The sequence below is a fragment of the Triplophysa dalaica genome, chromosome 1 (assembly GCF_015846415.1).
Source record: "Triplophysa dalaica isolate WHDGS20190420 chromosome 1, ASM1584641v1, whole genome shotgun sequence".
Classification (NCBI taxonomy): domain Eukaryota; kingdom Metazoa; phylum Chordata; class Actinopteri; order Cypriniformes; family Nemacheilidae; genus Triplophysa; species Triplophysa dalaica.
The window spans coordinates 20,052,502-20,071,634 of record NC_079542.1 but is presented as its reverse complement, the minus strand read 5'-3'; the positions used below and the strand labels follow the sequence as shown (position 1 = coordinate 20,071,634).

The 19,133-nt window shown below is 38.1% G+C and overlaps 1 protein-coding gene and 1 long non-coding RNA gene across 2 annotated transcripts in view; one reads left to right on the top strand and one right to left on the bottom strand.

Moving 5' to 3' along the window:
- Window positions 1-19,133, bottom strand: part of igdcc4 (immunoglobulin superfamily, DCC subclass, member 4) — a 63,897-nt gene that overhangs the window by 24,247 nt on the left and 20,517 nt on the right. Inside the window, exons 2-3 of the mRNA XM_056758258.1 lie at window positions 8,482-8,790; window positions 3,784-3,943 (exon numbers count right to left, since the gene is read on the bottom strand). Of these exons, the coding sequence (XP_056614236.1) occupies window positions 3,784-3,943; window positions 8,482-8,790 (469 nt within the window). The remainder of the gene's footprint in view (window positions 1-3,783; window positions 3,944-8,481; window positions 8,791-19,133) is intronic.
- LOC130429705 (uncharacterized) lies at window positions 1,300-2,506 on the top strand. Its single transcript, XR_008907668.1, has 3 exons — window positions 1,300-1,356; window positions 2,090-2,176; window positions 2,298-2,506. It is a non-coding gene; the product is annotated as an uncharacterized LOC130429705 (long non-coding RNA).

The window sequence follows — 19,133 nt, the reverse complement described above, 5'->3', positions numbered from 1 at the left end:
TGCAGCTCTAACCCTGTTTCAAAACAGCTGTTTGTAATCATCAAGCAAACCTGAACACCTTGATTAGCTGCTTCAGCTGTGTTTGATTAGGGTTGGAGCTGAAATCTTCAGGACAGTAGCTCACCAGGAACAGAGTTGGAGAGACTCAGTAGAGAGATGCAGGTTCAAAGCCCTTTTAAAAGGAAAGCCTGCAACCATTTGGCAAAAAAGCTTAATGGCTAATGCTAAGACGGAACGCAGGAAAGGAGACCGAGTGCTAGTTTTTTAAATGGATGTCAATAGGTTTTGTTAGCCATTACGGGTTCTCCAGAAGGAAGTATAATAGACCCTACCCTCTCTATAATAAGAGTATCTCTGGAAGGCCCCTATTATTAACCAGAAAAGATGCTCCTGCTCTCAAGTAAATACATACATCTGTGCAATAGAAAGAAAAACAAGGATAAAGAACAAATAAAGAAAGGCAGAGAATAAAGAGAAAGTAATATTGCAGATTTTCCAATCCATATGACTATTAGCAGCCATTCTTCCTGAATGTCAAGGAACATCAAAATCTGAACTGAATTAAAATAATCAAATGAACTATCTAGAGAAATGAACATTTAGGATTTTTGATGACCTCAATCATGTCAATGTAAGCCCTTGCAATACTAAAACATAGATTATCGTTTCATCAGCTTTAAAGGAACAGCACAACCAAAAATGAAAATTCTGTCTTCATTTACCCACGCTCAAGTTGTTCCAAATCTTTATACATGTCTTTGTTCTGATGAACACAGAGAAAGATATATGCTTGTAACCAAACAGTTCTTGGCCACATCTGACTAAGACAATCGCTTTTTAATTGGCTCAGTTTTGTTAAACACAAAAGAAGATATTTTTAAGAATGTAATTCTGGGGCACTTTTGAATACAATTGTCATTTTTCCTACTATGGTAGTAAATCGTGGCTAAGAACTGTTTGGTTAAAACCATTCTTCAAAATATTATTCTCTGTGTTCATCAGAAGAAAGAAATGTATACAGAAAAAAAATATTTTTGGGTGAATTATCCATTTAAGAAGAAGAAAATACATCTCCAATGTGTTTAACATTTTTTAATATACATACACTCTAAAAAATGCTGGGTTATTTGTTTAACCCAACAGCTGGGTTGAGCCTGTTGGGTCATTTTGTTGGGTCATTTTCTTAGTGTTGGGTCATTTTTTGAGTAACCCAAACGCTGGGTTACCAGTCGGGTCCAATTGAGTGACAGTTGAGAGATTAAACCCCTCCCACTCCTCTACGCATCAGACAAACTCTACCTTCGCGGGCATTTTGATCCACTTCATCTCGGAAAGCTGTTATTCGGAGAATAAAAGGTATGTTTACGAGTTTTTAATGTATAAAACTATTACTGTAAAAAAAATGCAAAAGTATGCAAAATTTGTCTGTTCGCATTAGGTTTGAAAGTAACGTTACAATCTAGCTTCGTTAGCTTTGTATAGCTAGTCTGTAACGTTATGCCCACGTTGTTCTAATTTACAGCTTTTTAATCATTTAAACTTCATTTTTGGTCAACATTTCCTCTGAAATGTGTGACTTGTGTGAGTCAGTAACTTACGCATCTTGATATTAGTTTAAGGTCGACACGAGAGCGTCGTGTCAAAAGCAAACATCCAGCTCATTTTTTTTTATAAATACCGCTAAGGTTCGGTGAGGGAACTTAGATTTAAGAGTCTTTTAGACGAGAATGTTGTTGTTAAGAACACAAATACATGATTTATATATAAACATAACGCCTCTTTGAGATATTGTTAAGACGCTGTCGGAGGTGTGAGCTTCAGGCTGTCAGCGGTCGTGTCTCCGTGGAGAGCAGCTCTATCTCGGCCATTGCCTCGGGAGTAGCCGCTCTTATAACGTTAGTGGTTAACCGTGAGATAAAATTAATTTTGGGTATATGAGACGAACAATTGATGCTCTTTTTAGACTTCTACTTATTCCCGAGTGTGTCGAATTAGTGAAGGGTTGTTTTAACGTTTATAATATTATTTTTTTAAGACTGTATTTCACTTTCTGTACTATATCCCACACTTCTTTCCCCCCCACTGACAGCGTGCAGAATAACAGCTAATATTAATGGATCATTCTATTCAAGAGAATGTCAACTGGAACTTGGATGTTTTCATAACAGGCTTAAAGGTAAACATTATTTAGGTAAAATGTTAATGTACTTCTTTATATGTTTATTATAATCCATTGTGCTCTGGTTAGGCCAGTTTCCTTACATTCTTCTCTTGTCTCTTTTCTTGTCTCTTTATAGATGAACAAATTGATAAAGAAACCCTCCTGCTGGACATCCACTTCCAAAAGTGCACACCACACTGTTTTCTACAAACTCCCAGGAAAAGAATCCTCTTTAGTAAGACTGCTCCGTGGATATTTTAGGTTAAGCAGTGCTGAAACCGAAAGAACTAACACTATTGAAAATGTTTTGTGAGTTTATATGAAGAGGAAAGTTACGGTGTCCCTTTTTCACATCCATAACGCTTGTTTATTTCTTTTTTTTATAGAAAACTTGTGCATAGATTTATATTTTATCATATAAATGCGGTTCTATCAACAAGGGTTTAGTAAAATACTTTTTATAGTGTTTTGAAGTGTTAAGTTGTCTAACTATTTATATTTACTTGTGCCACTTTAATAACCTTGTTAAATGTATATGTTAAAATCTAATCTAATGTAATTTATTGAAGTTAATTTTTTTTTCAATATGTATAAACATGAGCATAACATATTGCATGTTTTTATGAATTCCTTTTGTCTTGCATTTTGATCCTTAATAAAACTTTTGATTCTTACTGATGCCTCGAGTATTCCTCTGTGATTTTGTTATTATTATTTTTAAACATTTCGGGTTTGTTTTAAACCATCAATGTAATTTTTAAGCAAAAGTTGATTTAAATAAAACAACCCAGCATGTTGGGTCAAAGATTTAACCCAACTGGCTGGGTTAAAATAACCCAACGCTGGGTTTGTCCATATTTGACCCAACGTTGGGTTACCAAAATAACCCAAATTGGGTTGTTTTAACCCAGCCTTTTTTTAGAGTGTAGGAGGAACAGAAGCATTTAAAAAAATCACAAATGCATTTTTTGGATAACAATTTTTTGATAACATAATACAATGTGGGCATTTATAAATAGAAAACGACTGAAGGAACAAAAACCCAAGGCTATTACAAAAAAGTTAAATCCAGCACAATTATCTTAAGGAATGGACTACTTCAAACTCAGTGAAAATGCACAGAACATTACCCCTCATTATTATAATTTTCTTCTTATTCTTGACATTAAGATGTTCTGTATACAGTGGTCCTGTATAATATAGCTTTTGTCTAACAATTTACTTCTCAAAGAGAAAAACGCGCCATTATTAGGTACTTTATCATCCTAAGAGCATTTCTGCAATGCTACATTATTTCCATGGTAAATCAAATCCCACAGGGAAGGACACAGCAAGTCCACATAGAACTGAACTCATAGTCTTATGTCTAATGAGTTTTCGCCACTGGGCAGAAGGAAATATTCTCTAGACAGGACACATATTTGGAGGCCAGCTAGGAAGCTTCCAGCTTAACAACAAGTAATATCCGATCTCTAACACATTGTTAAAACCCTATTAATTGTGGATGTTTTTTGGTAGAATAGAATAGAACATTATAGATTATAGATATAGAATATACAGAAAATTCTAGAACAATCCCATAACGGAGTTAAAAGGCGATAAAATAAGATGATATAATTTACCTGGATCCTTCTGGATCGTCTGCAGGTAAAGGTAAGGGTGCTTGGTCTTTCTCCCAGGTGATACTTGGGGTAGGCAAACCATCTACATAGCATTCTAACCGTGCAGTGCCACCTAATGGCACAACCTGATGTTCAGGATCCTGAAGAAAATAAGACAAGCCTGTGAGAGAGAAGGTAAAAAAAAGGAAAAAAGGGAATCAGTGAATGAATTACATGCAAATACAAGCACTGTAGCCACATGGAGGAAACGAGTGGGACCCCGACCTCTGGTATGGGAACCCCGTGCTTTGAAAATACTTTCACTTTGATCTGCTTCATCTGCCAAACAAACACAGCTCTGACCCCACATGCCACCGTACAAACCCTCAAAAACACACACACACACACACACACACACACACACAAACAGAACTATTCTCGTAAATTAATCTAAATGGTGATATATGATGGTCCAATGAAGCAGGCATCCACATAAAGACCGAGACCCAGCTCAAATGGCCCAAAACTAGCTCACACATGAAGCACGAGAAGACATCAAACCTGTTAAACATTAACACTTTATATTTTGCTCTTCTACACAGCATGCTGCCTAAAGCAAACACACTCCAGATAAGACTTAGTGGAGTACCAGCAGAATGTGTCTGAGAAGAGTAATTTTAGGAATATATTTAAAAAGTTATTTGAGAATAAAGAGTAATATAGCCGCAAAATGTAGGCACCACTTCCTAACAGCAACAAGTAGCAAATTGAGAATGAAAAATAAATGACTGTTTAAATGAGGACCGCCTTCCCCCGCTGCTGTCACCACCAAGCGAGTAAAGAATGAAATAATTATCATGATAGCTACAGGAGTGTGACTGCTGTTAAGAGACGTTGCTCAGCGTTGTGGATCCGGTCGCACAGATGACAGATAACGGAAGTATATTACGAAACCATGTAGTCCTCATGTACTGTATGTGCTAGAGACCTTAAGTGCACTGACTTCTCAATGGAGGACATGGATATAGTTAATCGAATCAAAGTATTGTCTCAATTGTGACATTTACAAAATCACAATTTTCCTGGAAGAAACATTTTCAAAACAGTGTCTGTAGAACAAACTTCCAGCCATCGATGGACACATCTCATTATTTGATGCATAGTTGACTTTTGTAACATGTAGAATCTACAACAATGTACAACTGACAGGCATTATTATTAATGACCTCCTAAAATTAATAAAGCAAACTTAATAACTAATAAAAAATAAAGACAAAGAAGTCCTGGCCACTGAAATACATAAGGATTGAAAGAATGGCCTCGTCTGATGGACAACCTTAAACTCCAGAGATGAGAGAAAGCAGGAGAAAGTTGAATTTAGTCAGTTTATTCTAAAAAAATGGCTTGCCAGGAACATAGATTATAATTTGCTAGAGTTTTAGTTTCTGTGTTTAACCTTTTCACCATCATCAAGTTGACAAAATGTGTGATTGTTTTTCTATATTGGTATATATGTATACATCAAACAAACACACGCTTTATATTGTATGCATATATAAACTGTATATTTTCCAACAGTATGACCACGTTCACAAATATCCCATTTTTCATTCGACAGATTAATTTGTCTACTTTAACCAGTTTTTCCAAGTATAAAAGGATTGGTGACACAAAGATAAGAAAATGTAATTTACATTTATGAAGAAAAGCCAATTAATGTAACCTGAAGTTCAATTGTTGACATTTCAGTTTGACATCTCAGATATGAGGAACAGAATTGAATTAATGCATTTTATGTTACTATTAATCAAAACCGTCTGTGTAACGAGTGTGTCAAATCTAATCTGATATTGTATCTCAATCTCAAAGTCTGTATGGAAACCATCTACAAGGCTACACAACTCTGCACAGGACATCAATTTATGAATAGTGCCCAAGGTGAAGGCTTGGCTCATAAATATAAGAGGTTACTTGACTGGATAGTAACATTAGGGTGAGCACATTTATATTCATGAGCCCAGTACACCTTGTTTTGGTGCCACTGGGCTGCAGTCTGATCTCTCTCTCCCTGCACAGGAGCTTCAGTAAGCACAATCAAATCCCTGTGCTAACCAGGTGAGGACAAGACTGAACTCCAGCAAAGCAAAGAGAAATACGGCGGAGAGAAATAAAATACAGTATGTTATGTGGTAAGATTTAATTTAAGCTTAAATTAAATATTTAAGCTAAAAATATTTTTTAAGGACCATAAAACTATATTTTGCTAATTATATATTTTCTCCCCTATGACAATGGGATTATTTATCTTGTTTATTTTTAAAATACACTCTTTGCGTAATGTTTCACTCACAGCTGTGTGAGTCAGTCTCTGTCTGGTAGAACTGCACCTGGATTTTTGCATCATTTCACTAAACCAGAATAGTGGCCTGTAGACAGACTTGTGTTCCATAAGAATGCTGTGTACATTGTTCTGATAAAGGTAGAAGGCTATATTCTCTTCTTTAATACAAATCCAGACGATTCAAGGACCCTGCGCTTTTGAACAACCACACAAGTGGTTCATGTGAAGGAGTCTGAATCATCACCACTCTGAGAATACATGTATAACATCTAAAATGTCTTCTTGATGTGTTATCAGGAAAATGTTATTTTAGTGTCTTCTCAGATGCAATGAATCATTAAATGCTACTCAGTATTGTTAAAGTACTGTTGAGATGTTTTCACATTGATCATTTAAAATGAACAAATAACACTCATGAACAACTATCACTGAACAAAAAACGCATGTAGATCAATGGGGTAACATCTCACAGTATTAAGAATGTAGCCTGTAAAAGTATGTGAAAGCTTTTTTGTTAATGTAAATTCAGTGAACTAAATGTAATTTATCAAGGCATTTTTACAGTTTCCCTTTTTAATTACTACCATTTTGTATTTTCTATGTGACATATTTAATTTTATGACCCCAATTGTATGTATATGTATGGGATAACGTACAGGCAGCCGGTCGTTATCACAAGATTATACTTTTCAGTCAAATTACTGCAAACACATGGTCTCTCGCTCTCACAAGCACCCCTGGGCGCTCAAGATGAGATGCACAAGAAAGTAGTCCTACCATCAACAGCATTTAATAGGCGATAACATGACTAATATTGAAATTAAACTTTTGAACAATGTCCTGTGGTGTGGTAACCATGGTATAAGCCGAATAATTGACTCCGGTCCGTTCAATTATTCAATGGTTAATGCTTTACCACCTCGGGATGTGCATTACCTTTCGAATAATTGAACGGCAAATCGTCAATTATTCCTTACATAAACCCTGATAGAGCGATCAAAGTATCACACTGAAGGGGTTCATTCTGTACAGACAGCCAGCTGTCACTGTTGTTAGTTTTACTAAACCCACCCTTGTTCACAGTAAATAAAGAATGCATTTAACCAAGAATTTTTATTTATACTAAAAATTTAGTACTGTCGGCTTTATTAACAAGTGTTTGACTGGTCAACTTGTTGAGTCAAACGCAAAACCCCATTACATTGGACCTATTGTTGAGTTTACTTAATATAAACAAGTGAATTCAACACGACTGGTTGAGGGGGATTTTCAGTTCCCAGCATGCTTTGTTTAAAAATGCATTTTGGCAGTAAATTAGAAATTGTGTGTTATTTTAAGTGTTTTCCAGTAAAGATAAAGACTTGTTTGTGCTTAATGTTCATTTATCTTTGAGGTTTAAAATAGTTTGTTGTATTTTTGAGTTTAAGGGAGAGTGGTACATGTGCTTAAGGGTGTGAGAGGTTTATGCGCGCCCATGATGTCTATTGCGTCATTCAATGAGCATTAACTTAGCTAATGCCAGTACTGAGATACATCTCATCTGATTAGATCATTGTGGTTTGATTTAAAGTACATGCAATTAATCTGTATATAATTTATGTATGACAACAACAAGTACCATTGAGAAGGAAAAATATTGAGTTTTATTAAGCTAATAATACTGGTACTATCTGCTTAAATCCCAGTAAAAGTATGCATGAACGAGCCATTTCAGTTTGCTTATTAACAGTTCTAAAGATAAGAGCAATACAACTAAATCTAAAACATAACCATTCCACACAAGTTTGCTTTTGGTAGGCTACTTTTCTATTACAATGTGCTTCTTGCTTCTGTGCAGTTCACCGAACACCAGTGATGTGTTGTGTTTTCTACTTGAATGATTCAATTAAAAGACTGCTTCCTTAAAGGGATAGTTCACTCAAAATATCATAATTTCTGTTAATTCAAATAGAATTTATTTAACCCTATGTTGTTGAAAACCTGCATAGTGTATGACTCTTCTGTGAAACATAAAAGAAAATATTTTGAGATATATTTTGTCTCAATGGTTTTGTGGCCATACTATGGATGTCAATGGGGTTCAGTGTTAACATCGTTCTTTAACAAATCTTTCTTCTAAGTTCTGCACAAGTAATAGGTTGACATGAGAATGAATGAATGATGACAGAATTCTATAAAAACATATTTCTCGTTCTCTATTTATAATGTCAACAATGAGTGTCCTGGTAACATGTTAGAAGGAGCGAGAACAACATAAGACTATAGAATGCAAATTAAAATATTGCCTGCTTATCGATTTAGTTATATCCCAGACAATGTCTGGAAATCATTTTTTTGGCCAATTTCGCATTCCCATAGACATGTATGTTTATACCCACTAGCGAGATGGAGGCTGATAGTCCGGCTGGTCAAGGCTCCAGTCGAGCTGGTACTGAGGCAGCTGTATCCACCCTCCACACCCACAGGAGCCTGGCCATCTGTGGTGGTGGGCAAGATGAGCAGGGAGCCATTGGCTAAAGGCCGGATAGTCTGAGCCTCAGAGAGCACCACGCCATCCCGCAGCCAGGTCACGTTGAGTGGTGGATCAGTGGCCCCCAGGTGGCAGTCCAGCAGCAGAGGGCGGTCAGGCTCCAGAACCACATGGACAGGACCGGCACCACAGCTCAGCTCTACTGACAGGGGCTTCTCTAATTATCCAGTGAGGGAACGGAGATTGAGAAAGAGGTAGAGAAAGAGAGACAGATATGAGACTGGCTGAGCTAATGTTAACAAACTTGGTGGTAAGGCACCATCAGTCCTCTTGACTATTAATTTAACAACACAAATTTACAAAAGTACATTTAATTTCAACAAAGCAAAAATTTGCAACACTTAAGATCCTACAGAACAGAGCTATGCACGTTGTTAGTCATGTCAAGCAAGGGGCAATAATTTTATAACAACTATGCTGATCAGCCAGCCATAACACTATTTCAGCATTCCCTATACACACACACACACACTAAGACCACACATTGAGCGCACATTGGTCTTCTACATTTTCGTACTGCAGTAAGCTTCCAATTAATTACACTAATGGGAAATGGAATTATTTCCCAGATTAAATTGGAAGCTGAGCCTCTGGCATCCCTGTGTGTGTGTGTGTGTGCGTGCGTGTGTGTGTGTGTGTCTGTCAGCAAGCAAGTGCAGCTTAGAAACAGGTAGCCAAGAGAAGGGGAAATGGAAAAGAACATTACTGATCAGAAGGATGAAAGTTGAGCATATACAGCAGACCGACACTCCATACTATTGTATGACATCTATCTTTTTGCTCTTTTGTTTATAAAATAATTTATATAACTCCATTATATTTTCTGCCACTAACAATGTAGAATGAATTAGCTTCGTACAGAATTTACAGTAGTGTAAACCATTTCTGTTTTGATATCAAGTAAATATAAAAATAAAGAATTATCATAACAACAACAAACAAACCAATACAACAAGGTGGTGTTAAAATAAGGAAGAAAATTGAAGAAACATAACAATAAAAATCCTCTCAACTTTTGAATGGCATGGTCACAAGACAAGGCCACAACCAATGAGATTCAAATGTTGAGATTTGAGGAGCTTGTGTGCGGCCATTTTGTCGTTTTTACCCACTAATGAGTACATTTACCTGTACAAGACATCTATTAACCTCCTGTAGTCGTGTGGATTACTTATTTGGTGGACAAATAGCCATTTCCAACTTAAAAAATGGGGCGCTGTCTTGCCATTACTGTCAAGGATTTGGAATATTATTTTTCAATGAGGCTTCAAAGGGGGTGATGACGTACTTCCCCTAAAATCTCAGCCAGCTAAGCCACTTCCGCTCTTATATCGCTGAGGAAATTTTTCATCAACCAATAACAATATGTTTACTAAAAAGAAAAAACATTCAAATTTCTGCGAACCGACTGCACTATGGCTGAGAAATGCTATGTGCTCTATGATCAAGCCTTGAGCTAAAGTTTAATTACTCATACTTTTTAATGTAGCTTGAAATGGATAGCCTGAAGTGATTCTCCATTTTGGTTGTCGTTGTATGATGTAACGTTTGGATAATTTGATATCGTTGACTGTAATCCTATGATTATCTTGAAGTGACAGAGAGAAAAACATTATTGTTCCCTATGGGTGCTGCGTGCGCAAGTTTTACAGGGCTTGATGAGATTTTAAAGTACGCCATCGCTCTGTGTTCATATTCCCGTAAATTATGGCATAAATGTTACTGTAGTAGAGTAGGCGGGGCGAGACCGTGGTTCGAGTCCGGTGAGTAATTGTGAATTAGCGCCAGCTGTGCGCACACCGGCCTCGAATCACGTAGGAGATGGGAGCATATAAAAGGAACGAGCGACCGGACCGTCGAAGAGAGAGGACCGGGCCCGAACTTGTTTTACGTTTGTATTTATATTTATATTTGTTGTTTATGTTATTCCATCCATCCATTTTCTACCGCTTATCCGAACTACCTCGGGTCACGGGGAGCCTGTGCCTATCTCAGGAGTCATCGGGCATCAAGGCAGGATACACCCTGGATGGAGTGCCAACCCATCGCAGGGCACACACACTCACTCATTCATTCACGCACTCACACCCTACGGACAATTTTTCCAGAGATGCCAATCAACCTACCATGCATGTCTTTGGACCAGGGGAGGAAACCGGAGTACCCGGAGGAAACCCCCGAGGCACGGGGAGAACATGCAAACTCCACACACACAAGTCGGAAGCGGGAATCGAACCCCCAACCTTGGAGGTGTGAGGCGAACGTGCTAACCACTAAGCCACCGTGCCCCCACTCCGGCTGTTATTATTTATATTAAAATTTAATGTTTAAATGTTTGCCGGTTCCCGACTCCTTCCTTCCTTTTAATGAAGTTTGTTACAGTTACATTTTTGGGTGAACCATTCCTTTAACATGACAAATGTATAAAAAATCTATAAATCCCCAAAAAGTGGTAAAAGTCCACCTTCTGCTTACCAAGCAGAATGCACATAGAATGACAGAGAGTGACTCACACACAATCCTCTATTTGAAGGTGAAAATAAGGCCACTGAGCCTCTGGCCCGAAGAACCCCAGCACCATTCCAACTGAGACCTTATACGAACAAATGTGTGTGTCTATGTGTAGATCTAAAAAAAATGTGAAGCAGCTGTCCTGCATCTAAGGCGTGAGAGATATGTGTGCCACAACAAAAGAGACACTGGCCTACTTTCACCGGTTATTACCAGTCAGGGATTGAATGAAGAATCAGTTCAATAGACAGTCACCTAAGCTCACCTTCACAGCACTCTAACGTCCATCTGCTGTCCGTCTTCCATTCAAAGTTCAATTAAGTCTTCAAGGGCATTTGCTGCTTTTTATCTGTGCTTTTCCAGCCAACATTTTTTGGCTGTGCTTCTCAAGGCCTCGGATATCTCTTATGATTTTTAAATATATATTTTCCAAGTTTATTCAAATGTCCAATTTGCAAGAAAGCACATGTATGTGGTTCAAAGTGTCCGTACTCATGCTTCATTGATTATTGCCACATAATTAACGTAATTGCACATATAGTCAGAAATTTGTGTCCGAAAGTTTTGCATGTTAAAAAAAAAACACGACCTCATGTTGTGTCAATCACAACGTGTGACACACCTGCAATATTTTCATCCATCATAAAAAATTGGATCGGGTTCGATTTTCTGCATATTTCACATCTGAAGTCAGCATTTTGAGAGGTGTTTTGACAATTCAGAGACAATGTGGCAGCGATTGACAAAATCCAGGATGGCGTGTGTGGTGCATTCACTCTTGTTTTAATCAAAAATATGACTTTCAGAGGTAAAAATCTCATATGAACGCCCTCTGATGTCTCGGTTACCACTGGGAAGTTGGGAAATAATTTTGATACCCGATAAAACTAGTGTGGTAAAACTATACAGGATGTAGGGTCAAAATATTTGACCATATATGATTTTCCCAAGTCACGCGCAACCATGAATCTGCAGTCTTCCATTTTTTTCGGCAACAAAGCCATTGAACACAACCAGCTCGGAATCATGAGTTTACAAGTTGGAACTGATGAATTTCCGAGGGCACGTGAAGGCAGTATGAGTCCACTTCGACTCGCAGCACAAAGTACTGTACGAGAAAAAAAGTGTGGATTACAAAGACAGAACATAAAGAGAGAGTGTGGCAGATGAGCAGATGATTGCGGAACAGCTTGATGACAGGATAGTATGTACTGATTTGTAGCCACTGTGCCAAAAGCAAGAAGACCATACTTCAACATTTAAGATCCAGGTTTCTGTGCATGACAAATTTTTAGGATGATGAATATGAAAAAATGTATACGAAAATTTCGGACCGTATGTGCGAAGACCTTCAGATAAAAGATAAAAAATACATTGAGTATTCACTGTTCCGGCTCTTTCTCCCTGAATAAATTCTACCTCACCACAGTCACCAAAAAGAACAAATGCTTCAAAGTAAATGATTGAAGTGTGTATCATTAAAATGAGTCCGTTTTGTACTTTATAATACACAAACACACAGCAACTTTCAGAGATCCTTCCGAGTTGCAATGTTTATGAATGAAATGCAATGTTTATGGATGTGTGGCTTACAGAAGGGCGATTTCTCACCCCGATGGACCCCTGCTGCTACGGGCTAACTCTGAGACCAATCCTGTGGGAAATCTCATGGCATGGCAGAGATCCAATCAAATCATCCCAGTCATTGTGCCTTTGCAAATGAAGAGATAACACTGAACCGAGATGACAGAGCTGGACAACAATGAATAAAGTTAAGAGATTTGCGTGCACTGATAGTGTTTTCCATTGCTGATACAAAATCTGCACTAGCCTTAAGCATCTGCCAAAGCAACATACCAATAGTCCCATTAACCACTGCAGAGGAAACCAGCACCACCAGCACACAGCGCAAACCAAATAAGCCTAGTCTTTCACAATGTTCACACAAAAGAACATTATCACCTCTGCCATGTGTGGTTGTGAATTTGTTCATGGTGGGTACCGCCAAACATTTATTCTGAACTGTACTCCGTCTGGTGAAAGCTGGCGGGTAACGACTGAGATGCCCTTGAGCTGCTCAGGGTGTATGAGTGTTCATGACTTGCAGTGCTTGAGTCATTTAATAGGTTAAATGCAGAGGTTGCCATAGTTGACAAATAGGTCACTTTCAGTGGAGGATAATCAAGAATTGGCCAGTGCTGCGGAAAGAAGAATCCAATGGCTGTGGTTGAGGCTGATGGACACAGCATGGGCCAGATAGACTAGTAACAATGCGACACACACCTAGGTCTGATCAACCTGCGGTGGGCCTCCCTTGGCTTAGGGTGTCTTGTTGTAAGGGGTCGAAACACCCAATGAGGCTGAGGTGCACTACTGACGATATGTCGCATTGATTGGAACCATCCAAAGGTCATTATCAGCAGCACCTCACCAAAAGGTATCTCACACCCAGAATATTGGATGTGATGTAAGTGGGACACACAACTCATGAGATGTCTCTCTGATAATGGAAAGGTAAGTATGCTATGTATTACTATAATCATTTATCCCCCAAACACAGAGGATGCCAACCCGACGAACCCAGCAAAACCTCAGACCTCTATTCATATTCTTGACTGCTTCCCCCTGTCATGCATAAGGTGGGGAAGATGTCCTATTGGGCAATTTAACTGTGCTGAAATAGTGGGATTAAAACACAGTCATATTAAGCGAATCTTAGAACGTCTTCTTTATTATCTGACACTGAATCTGAATAGTACATTTTGCATCGTTAACAAAACTAAAAATATACAAAGATAAACTTTCATAATTTATAAACAGCCAAATAAACTGCAGAAAATATATTAAAGGGGTCATTCGATGCAGATAAAAACGAATATTATTGTTTGCTTTAGATGTAATGCAATGTGTATACACGATTTAAGGTTAAAAACGCTGTATTTTCCACATACCGTGCATGTTTGTATCTCCTCTTTACCACGCCTCTCTGACATGCACAGATTTTTTACAAAGCTCATTGCTCTGTAAGGTGTGCTATGATTGGCCAGTTCACAAGTGCATCGCCTCTTACCATATTTGGAACATCAGGTCCCAAAGCGATTGTACAGACAGGTACACCCACCTTACTTACTCATACATTAAGGCAGTCAAATTGTGTTGCGAACTGACGTAGATTCACCGGGGTGTGGTTGCACGAGGTGTTTCAGGCAGGTCTAGATAAAATACATCTGTTGTTATAACACTCAATTTTTTGCAATTTATGCGTCTAATACATGCATGGGCAACTTATTACATACCAAAGACACAGAAAAACACATATTTCTGGCGAATCACCCCTTTACGAAAGTTTCAACATCCTGTTGAAACATCCTGCCAATCCTGTCCATCCTATCAGAGGACAGACTACAGCAGTTTACACACACTTTCTAAATCGGTTCTCAAAATTATTCTGGTTGCCAAACCTACCAAAAACTGTCTGGGAAGTTAACACTGAACAAGGTAGATGAAGGTGGAACTGTGTATGACCATGCATATGTACCGGCTGGATGTGTGACGTTTGCACTGCATAAGCACAAATGACGTTTGGGAGGACAGGGACAGATTGTCTGAGATAGCCCAGTGCAACAAACCATTTAAATTCACATGGCAACATGTATGTGTGAGTGCATTTGTGTGTATCATATCCTGCATGGTCTCTGCAGGTTTCTGAGAGTTAGATGTAAGACTTTTTAAGACCTTTTTTTACCTTGCAGAATGAAATTTAAGACCAATTTCATAGCAACAAACTGGAACTTCTCTATAAAAGCTCAAACTTTTCTCCATGTGGTAATGTCCAGTCCACTCACCTAACAAACCCCCCGCGAACGTGTTATTTGTTAGTTGGTTCCACCTATTTTGTTCTGCATGACAAATAGACGTACATGATTTTAAAACGAAAATAAAATCTTCTTTACGTTGTCGGTTCGACTGCATTTCTAAGACCTTGGAAACGCGGATTTAAGACATTTTAATGCTAATTAAAGCCTTATTTTGACATTATGGAATTTAAGACTTTTTAAGACATTTTAAGGATCCGCGGAACACCCTGTCCTGGGTACAGTGCCAGCTATTAGCATAAGTTACAGAGAGATAGAGAGAGAGAGAGAGAGAGAGAGAGGGAGAGAGAGAATGAAGATAATGAATATTAAAACATCACCACCCAAGGAAACGTATGTGTATGTGTAACAGATCACAGATTATTAAAGTGTGTTTCTCACTTGATTTATGTCCTGTGACCTGATACTCTCAACAATTTAAACCATATTCAGATCTGACTCAAATTTACTTAGATACACTATAAGTTTATTCACACAACTGAATACTATACAAAACCAGAACGCAAGAGACCAGCGCCTGCTTGTTTACAGACGGTATGCTACAACTCCTGAGACTTCACCATTGATTCTTTGCCAATATCAGATGGCCAAACATACTTCACAATTGTCAAAATATTTGCAGTAATGAGACCTTTATTGTAATCTGTCTTGGGAGCGTTAATATTATCAGGATCATATCATGTTACTTATTTTAGAAAAAAATCAATCATGATGAAAAGCATTAAACATCAAAAGAAAAATGCAGAATAAACGACCAGTCAACAATATTAAAAAAGAAAATGTGAAGTAACGAATGTCACATCATCACATGAATCGTTGCTTGCACAATTTTTGAGATTATGAACAGAGGTCTTCTAAGCCTAAAAATGGTAAAATGGTTTCCCTATGTATCAGCATGCTCGGTAGGGCTGATTGTGTATACGCTGTGATTGCTGATTATAGACCAGCCGGCTGATTATATGCTCCGGCTCCTCCCGAACTTTGTTAATTAAACATAATTTAAAGGTCCAGTGTGTCATTTTTTGGAGGATCTATTGACAGAAAAGCAATATAATATACAAAACTATGTCTTCACAGGTGTATACAGAGCTTACACAATGAAGTGTTATGTTTTTATTACCTTAGAATGAGCTGTTTCTATCTAGATACACCTTGGGTCCCCTTGCATATAATTTGCCATGTTCTATCAGACGTCGTAGTGTTTCGAACGGGAGGGGTGGAGTGAACGGTTGGTTGCAATTAGCAACCTTGGAGCTAGATTTTACTGACTGGACCTTTAAATAATGTGATAGTTTGATTTTCATCACAGTAAAATAATTAGAAATCAATAATTGAGTAAATACATTCAAAATTGTTGTCATATCTTATAGCTTGATTCACAACGGTAAGCTTATAATAATGATTTATAATTCACGCTGTCTGGTCACCGCATGCAGGAAATTTGAATTTTGGGGTAGTACCTATTTTATCATTATATAACGTCCGTTAACACAAAGGGGGGAACCAGCAAGTTTATCATGTTTGCGGGGATGGCGCTGCAGAGTTTTTTACATTCTTATAAAAGAAGTTTAGAATCCTCATCATCTAGATCGCTCTGTTAAAAGCTAAAATCTGGGGAATGTCATGTAAACATCTACATTTCTTAAGTTCTGATGCTGATTACATCTGGGGAATCGCTTGTTGTTAATAACAAAGTAACCTTGTGCTCAGAGCTAAAGTGACAGCTTCGTCCTAAAGCAAAAGCGGATATTGACGGGGATTTTGGGAGTTGGCTCCGAGGCATGGAGGCATGAATTAAAATCACTATTTTAACCCGAGGTTTTGTTATATAAGAGGGAATCGTATACACACGAACATCATGTAAGTGTTAGAACTGAAAACGCCCTTGTAACTGAGAATATGTCTGTTATTGACAGGATGCCCAGCGAACGCCAGGTTCTAGAATGCACCGACATTGATAGGTTGAAAACCGCCTCGACAGAAAAATATCAACAACTACTTCTCGCCTCACCCACTGGTTCGCGCATGACAGAACTGAAGTACCACAAGTGGCGCGGAACCAGCAATAAACAAACATGCCGTTAAAGAAAGCTAAATATTGTGCCACCCCTGGTTGTGGAAGAATACAGTCGCTGCATAACCTTCCTTCTGATTCCGATATTAGGGATGTGGGGTTAAAGTTTATTTTTAAAGACGTTCCAGCTCATGTGAGAAAAACATGGAGCGTTTGTTAATTCAATTTCTCAGAGGATTCCTACGTGAACATGGCACAAATCGACACTGAATTTGTGGAGAGTTTAAAATTAAAAAGCAGTGCTGTGCCTTCAATATTTGGTCCGATAGAGGCCGCAGCAATCTTGTCAGAGTAAAAAATTTCTATTATGCGTCACTATTGCTTTGTTAGAGATCCGAGATGTGAACTGAGCACTTTTTTTTCACGAGATTAGTATTACATGGGGACTTCTAGTCATTTGTATTAATTGCAGAGGTTGTTTGTGATCTTAAGCCCGTATGAATCGCCATCTCTGTGATTTGGTGAGCTCATTATAATTTCTTAAGGTTTTATACACCGTTTGCTTATAATGGAGGCCTTTTTGAAGTGTTTTGGTATTATTTTCGGGTCCTGGGTGATATCCATAAGTTACAGGGAGTCTCCCGTTTATCTATTTATCTTGGAAACTATCGCAACATTTGAGACCCGCGATCATGGTGATGTTTTGTCCGGTTCGGGATCACTGGTCTCAATTGCTGACAAGTACGGTCATATATCATTAAACGCAGTATAAGTATAGGTTATACAAACTATATGAAAAGCCACGCCATCACATCCGGTAAATAAGTCAGTAAATTTGAGTAAAATCATCCCATGTGAATGAGTCAAATGAAATACTGATGTGGGGAGGTCATGTATAAATAACAGGAGGTCTCCAGATAATACTTATGCCGTGCGAATACTGTGAATGGTGCTAACGTTAGGTCTGTAACCAAATTCACAGAAGGCTTCAACTACGGCAGATGCTATCCAATCAAAGCGGTGGGCGTTTACTTCCAAGTGTCTTCGATGTGGCTCCCCCAACAAAACCTGGGTAGAAAATAGCCTATTACTTATTGATTTTTATGTTTTTGGATGTAAAAAACACGTGAACATCATAAGTAGACCTCATAGAACAGTATAAAACAATAATCAAGCCCAGGTTATCAGACCTTTAACAGGTAATAGGTCACTATTGTGATTTATTTAGTTAATTCTTTGTTTCATTTAGTCAGAAAAAAGATATGGTTTGTGTTCAGATGACATGTTTCAGATATATTACTCATAGGACGTAAACCAGGCGGTATTTTCCATGTTAATTTGAGTTTTTGTCAACAACAGGCGCAAAGTGATAACCAACAATATAATTGATTCTATATTAGTGATGTTTTAAATGTTTCACGTTGTATCCGGTCATCTGTTACAGTCAAATTGATGTAAAGATGAGCTGACGCTACTCAGATGAGTGAGCAGCAGTCAATAAGCACAGAGCTCGGATTAATCAGCGCAGTGCAGCAACTGCGCTGATGAATCTCTGCAAATCTCTTCATCAGTTTTTCGCTGATGAATCTCTGCAAAAACTCTGCATATAACTTGAGATGGCAACAAAGAGGCCAAACTTCCGGCCTGCAGCTTACATTTTCAAAAACTACAAAGTGACCTCTTCAATCTGAGTGTACACTTACAAGTCCCGAAAGGAACATTCTGGTCCTAATGAGCTATAGTCAGGTATTCTAAAAATCCAACATAAAACATCTTTTGATGACATTACAAAACTGAAACTTTACAAAGGGTGGCAATTGATGTTTCTACTATTGAGGCGACTAGTTCCACAGAACTTAATGATGTAATGAGTGCCATTGGGGCAATATCTGACTAAAGATCTCAAAATCTTGTTTTTCAAATGAAAGATGAGCCAAAGTGAGAGGATCGTGTGGAAGCACTCTAGAAGAAAAGTATAGAGGCTGGCTGCAAAAAGCATGAATATGTACACAACATTCTGTATAGGGGCTTTGATCTGAAAGGACCAGAAACTGAGATACAGTAGAACAACATATCAACGGTGTATGGGGTTTGAGTGCA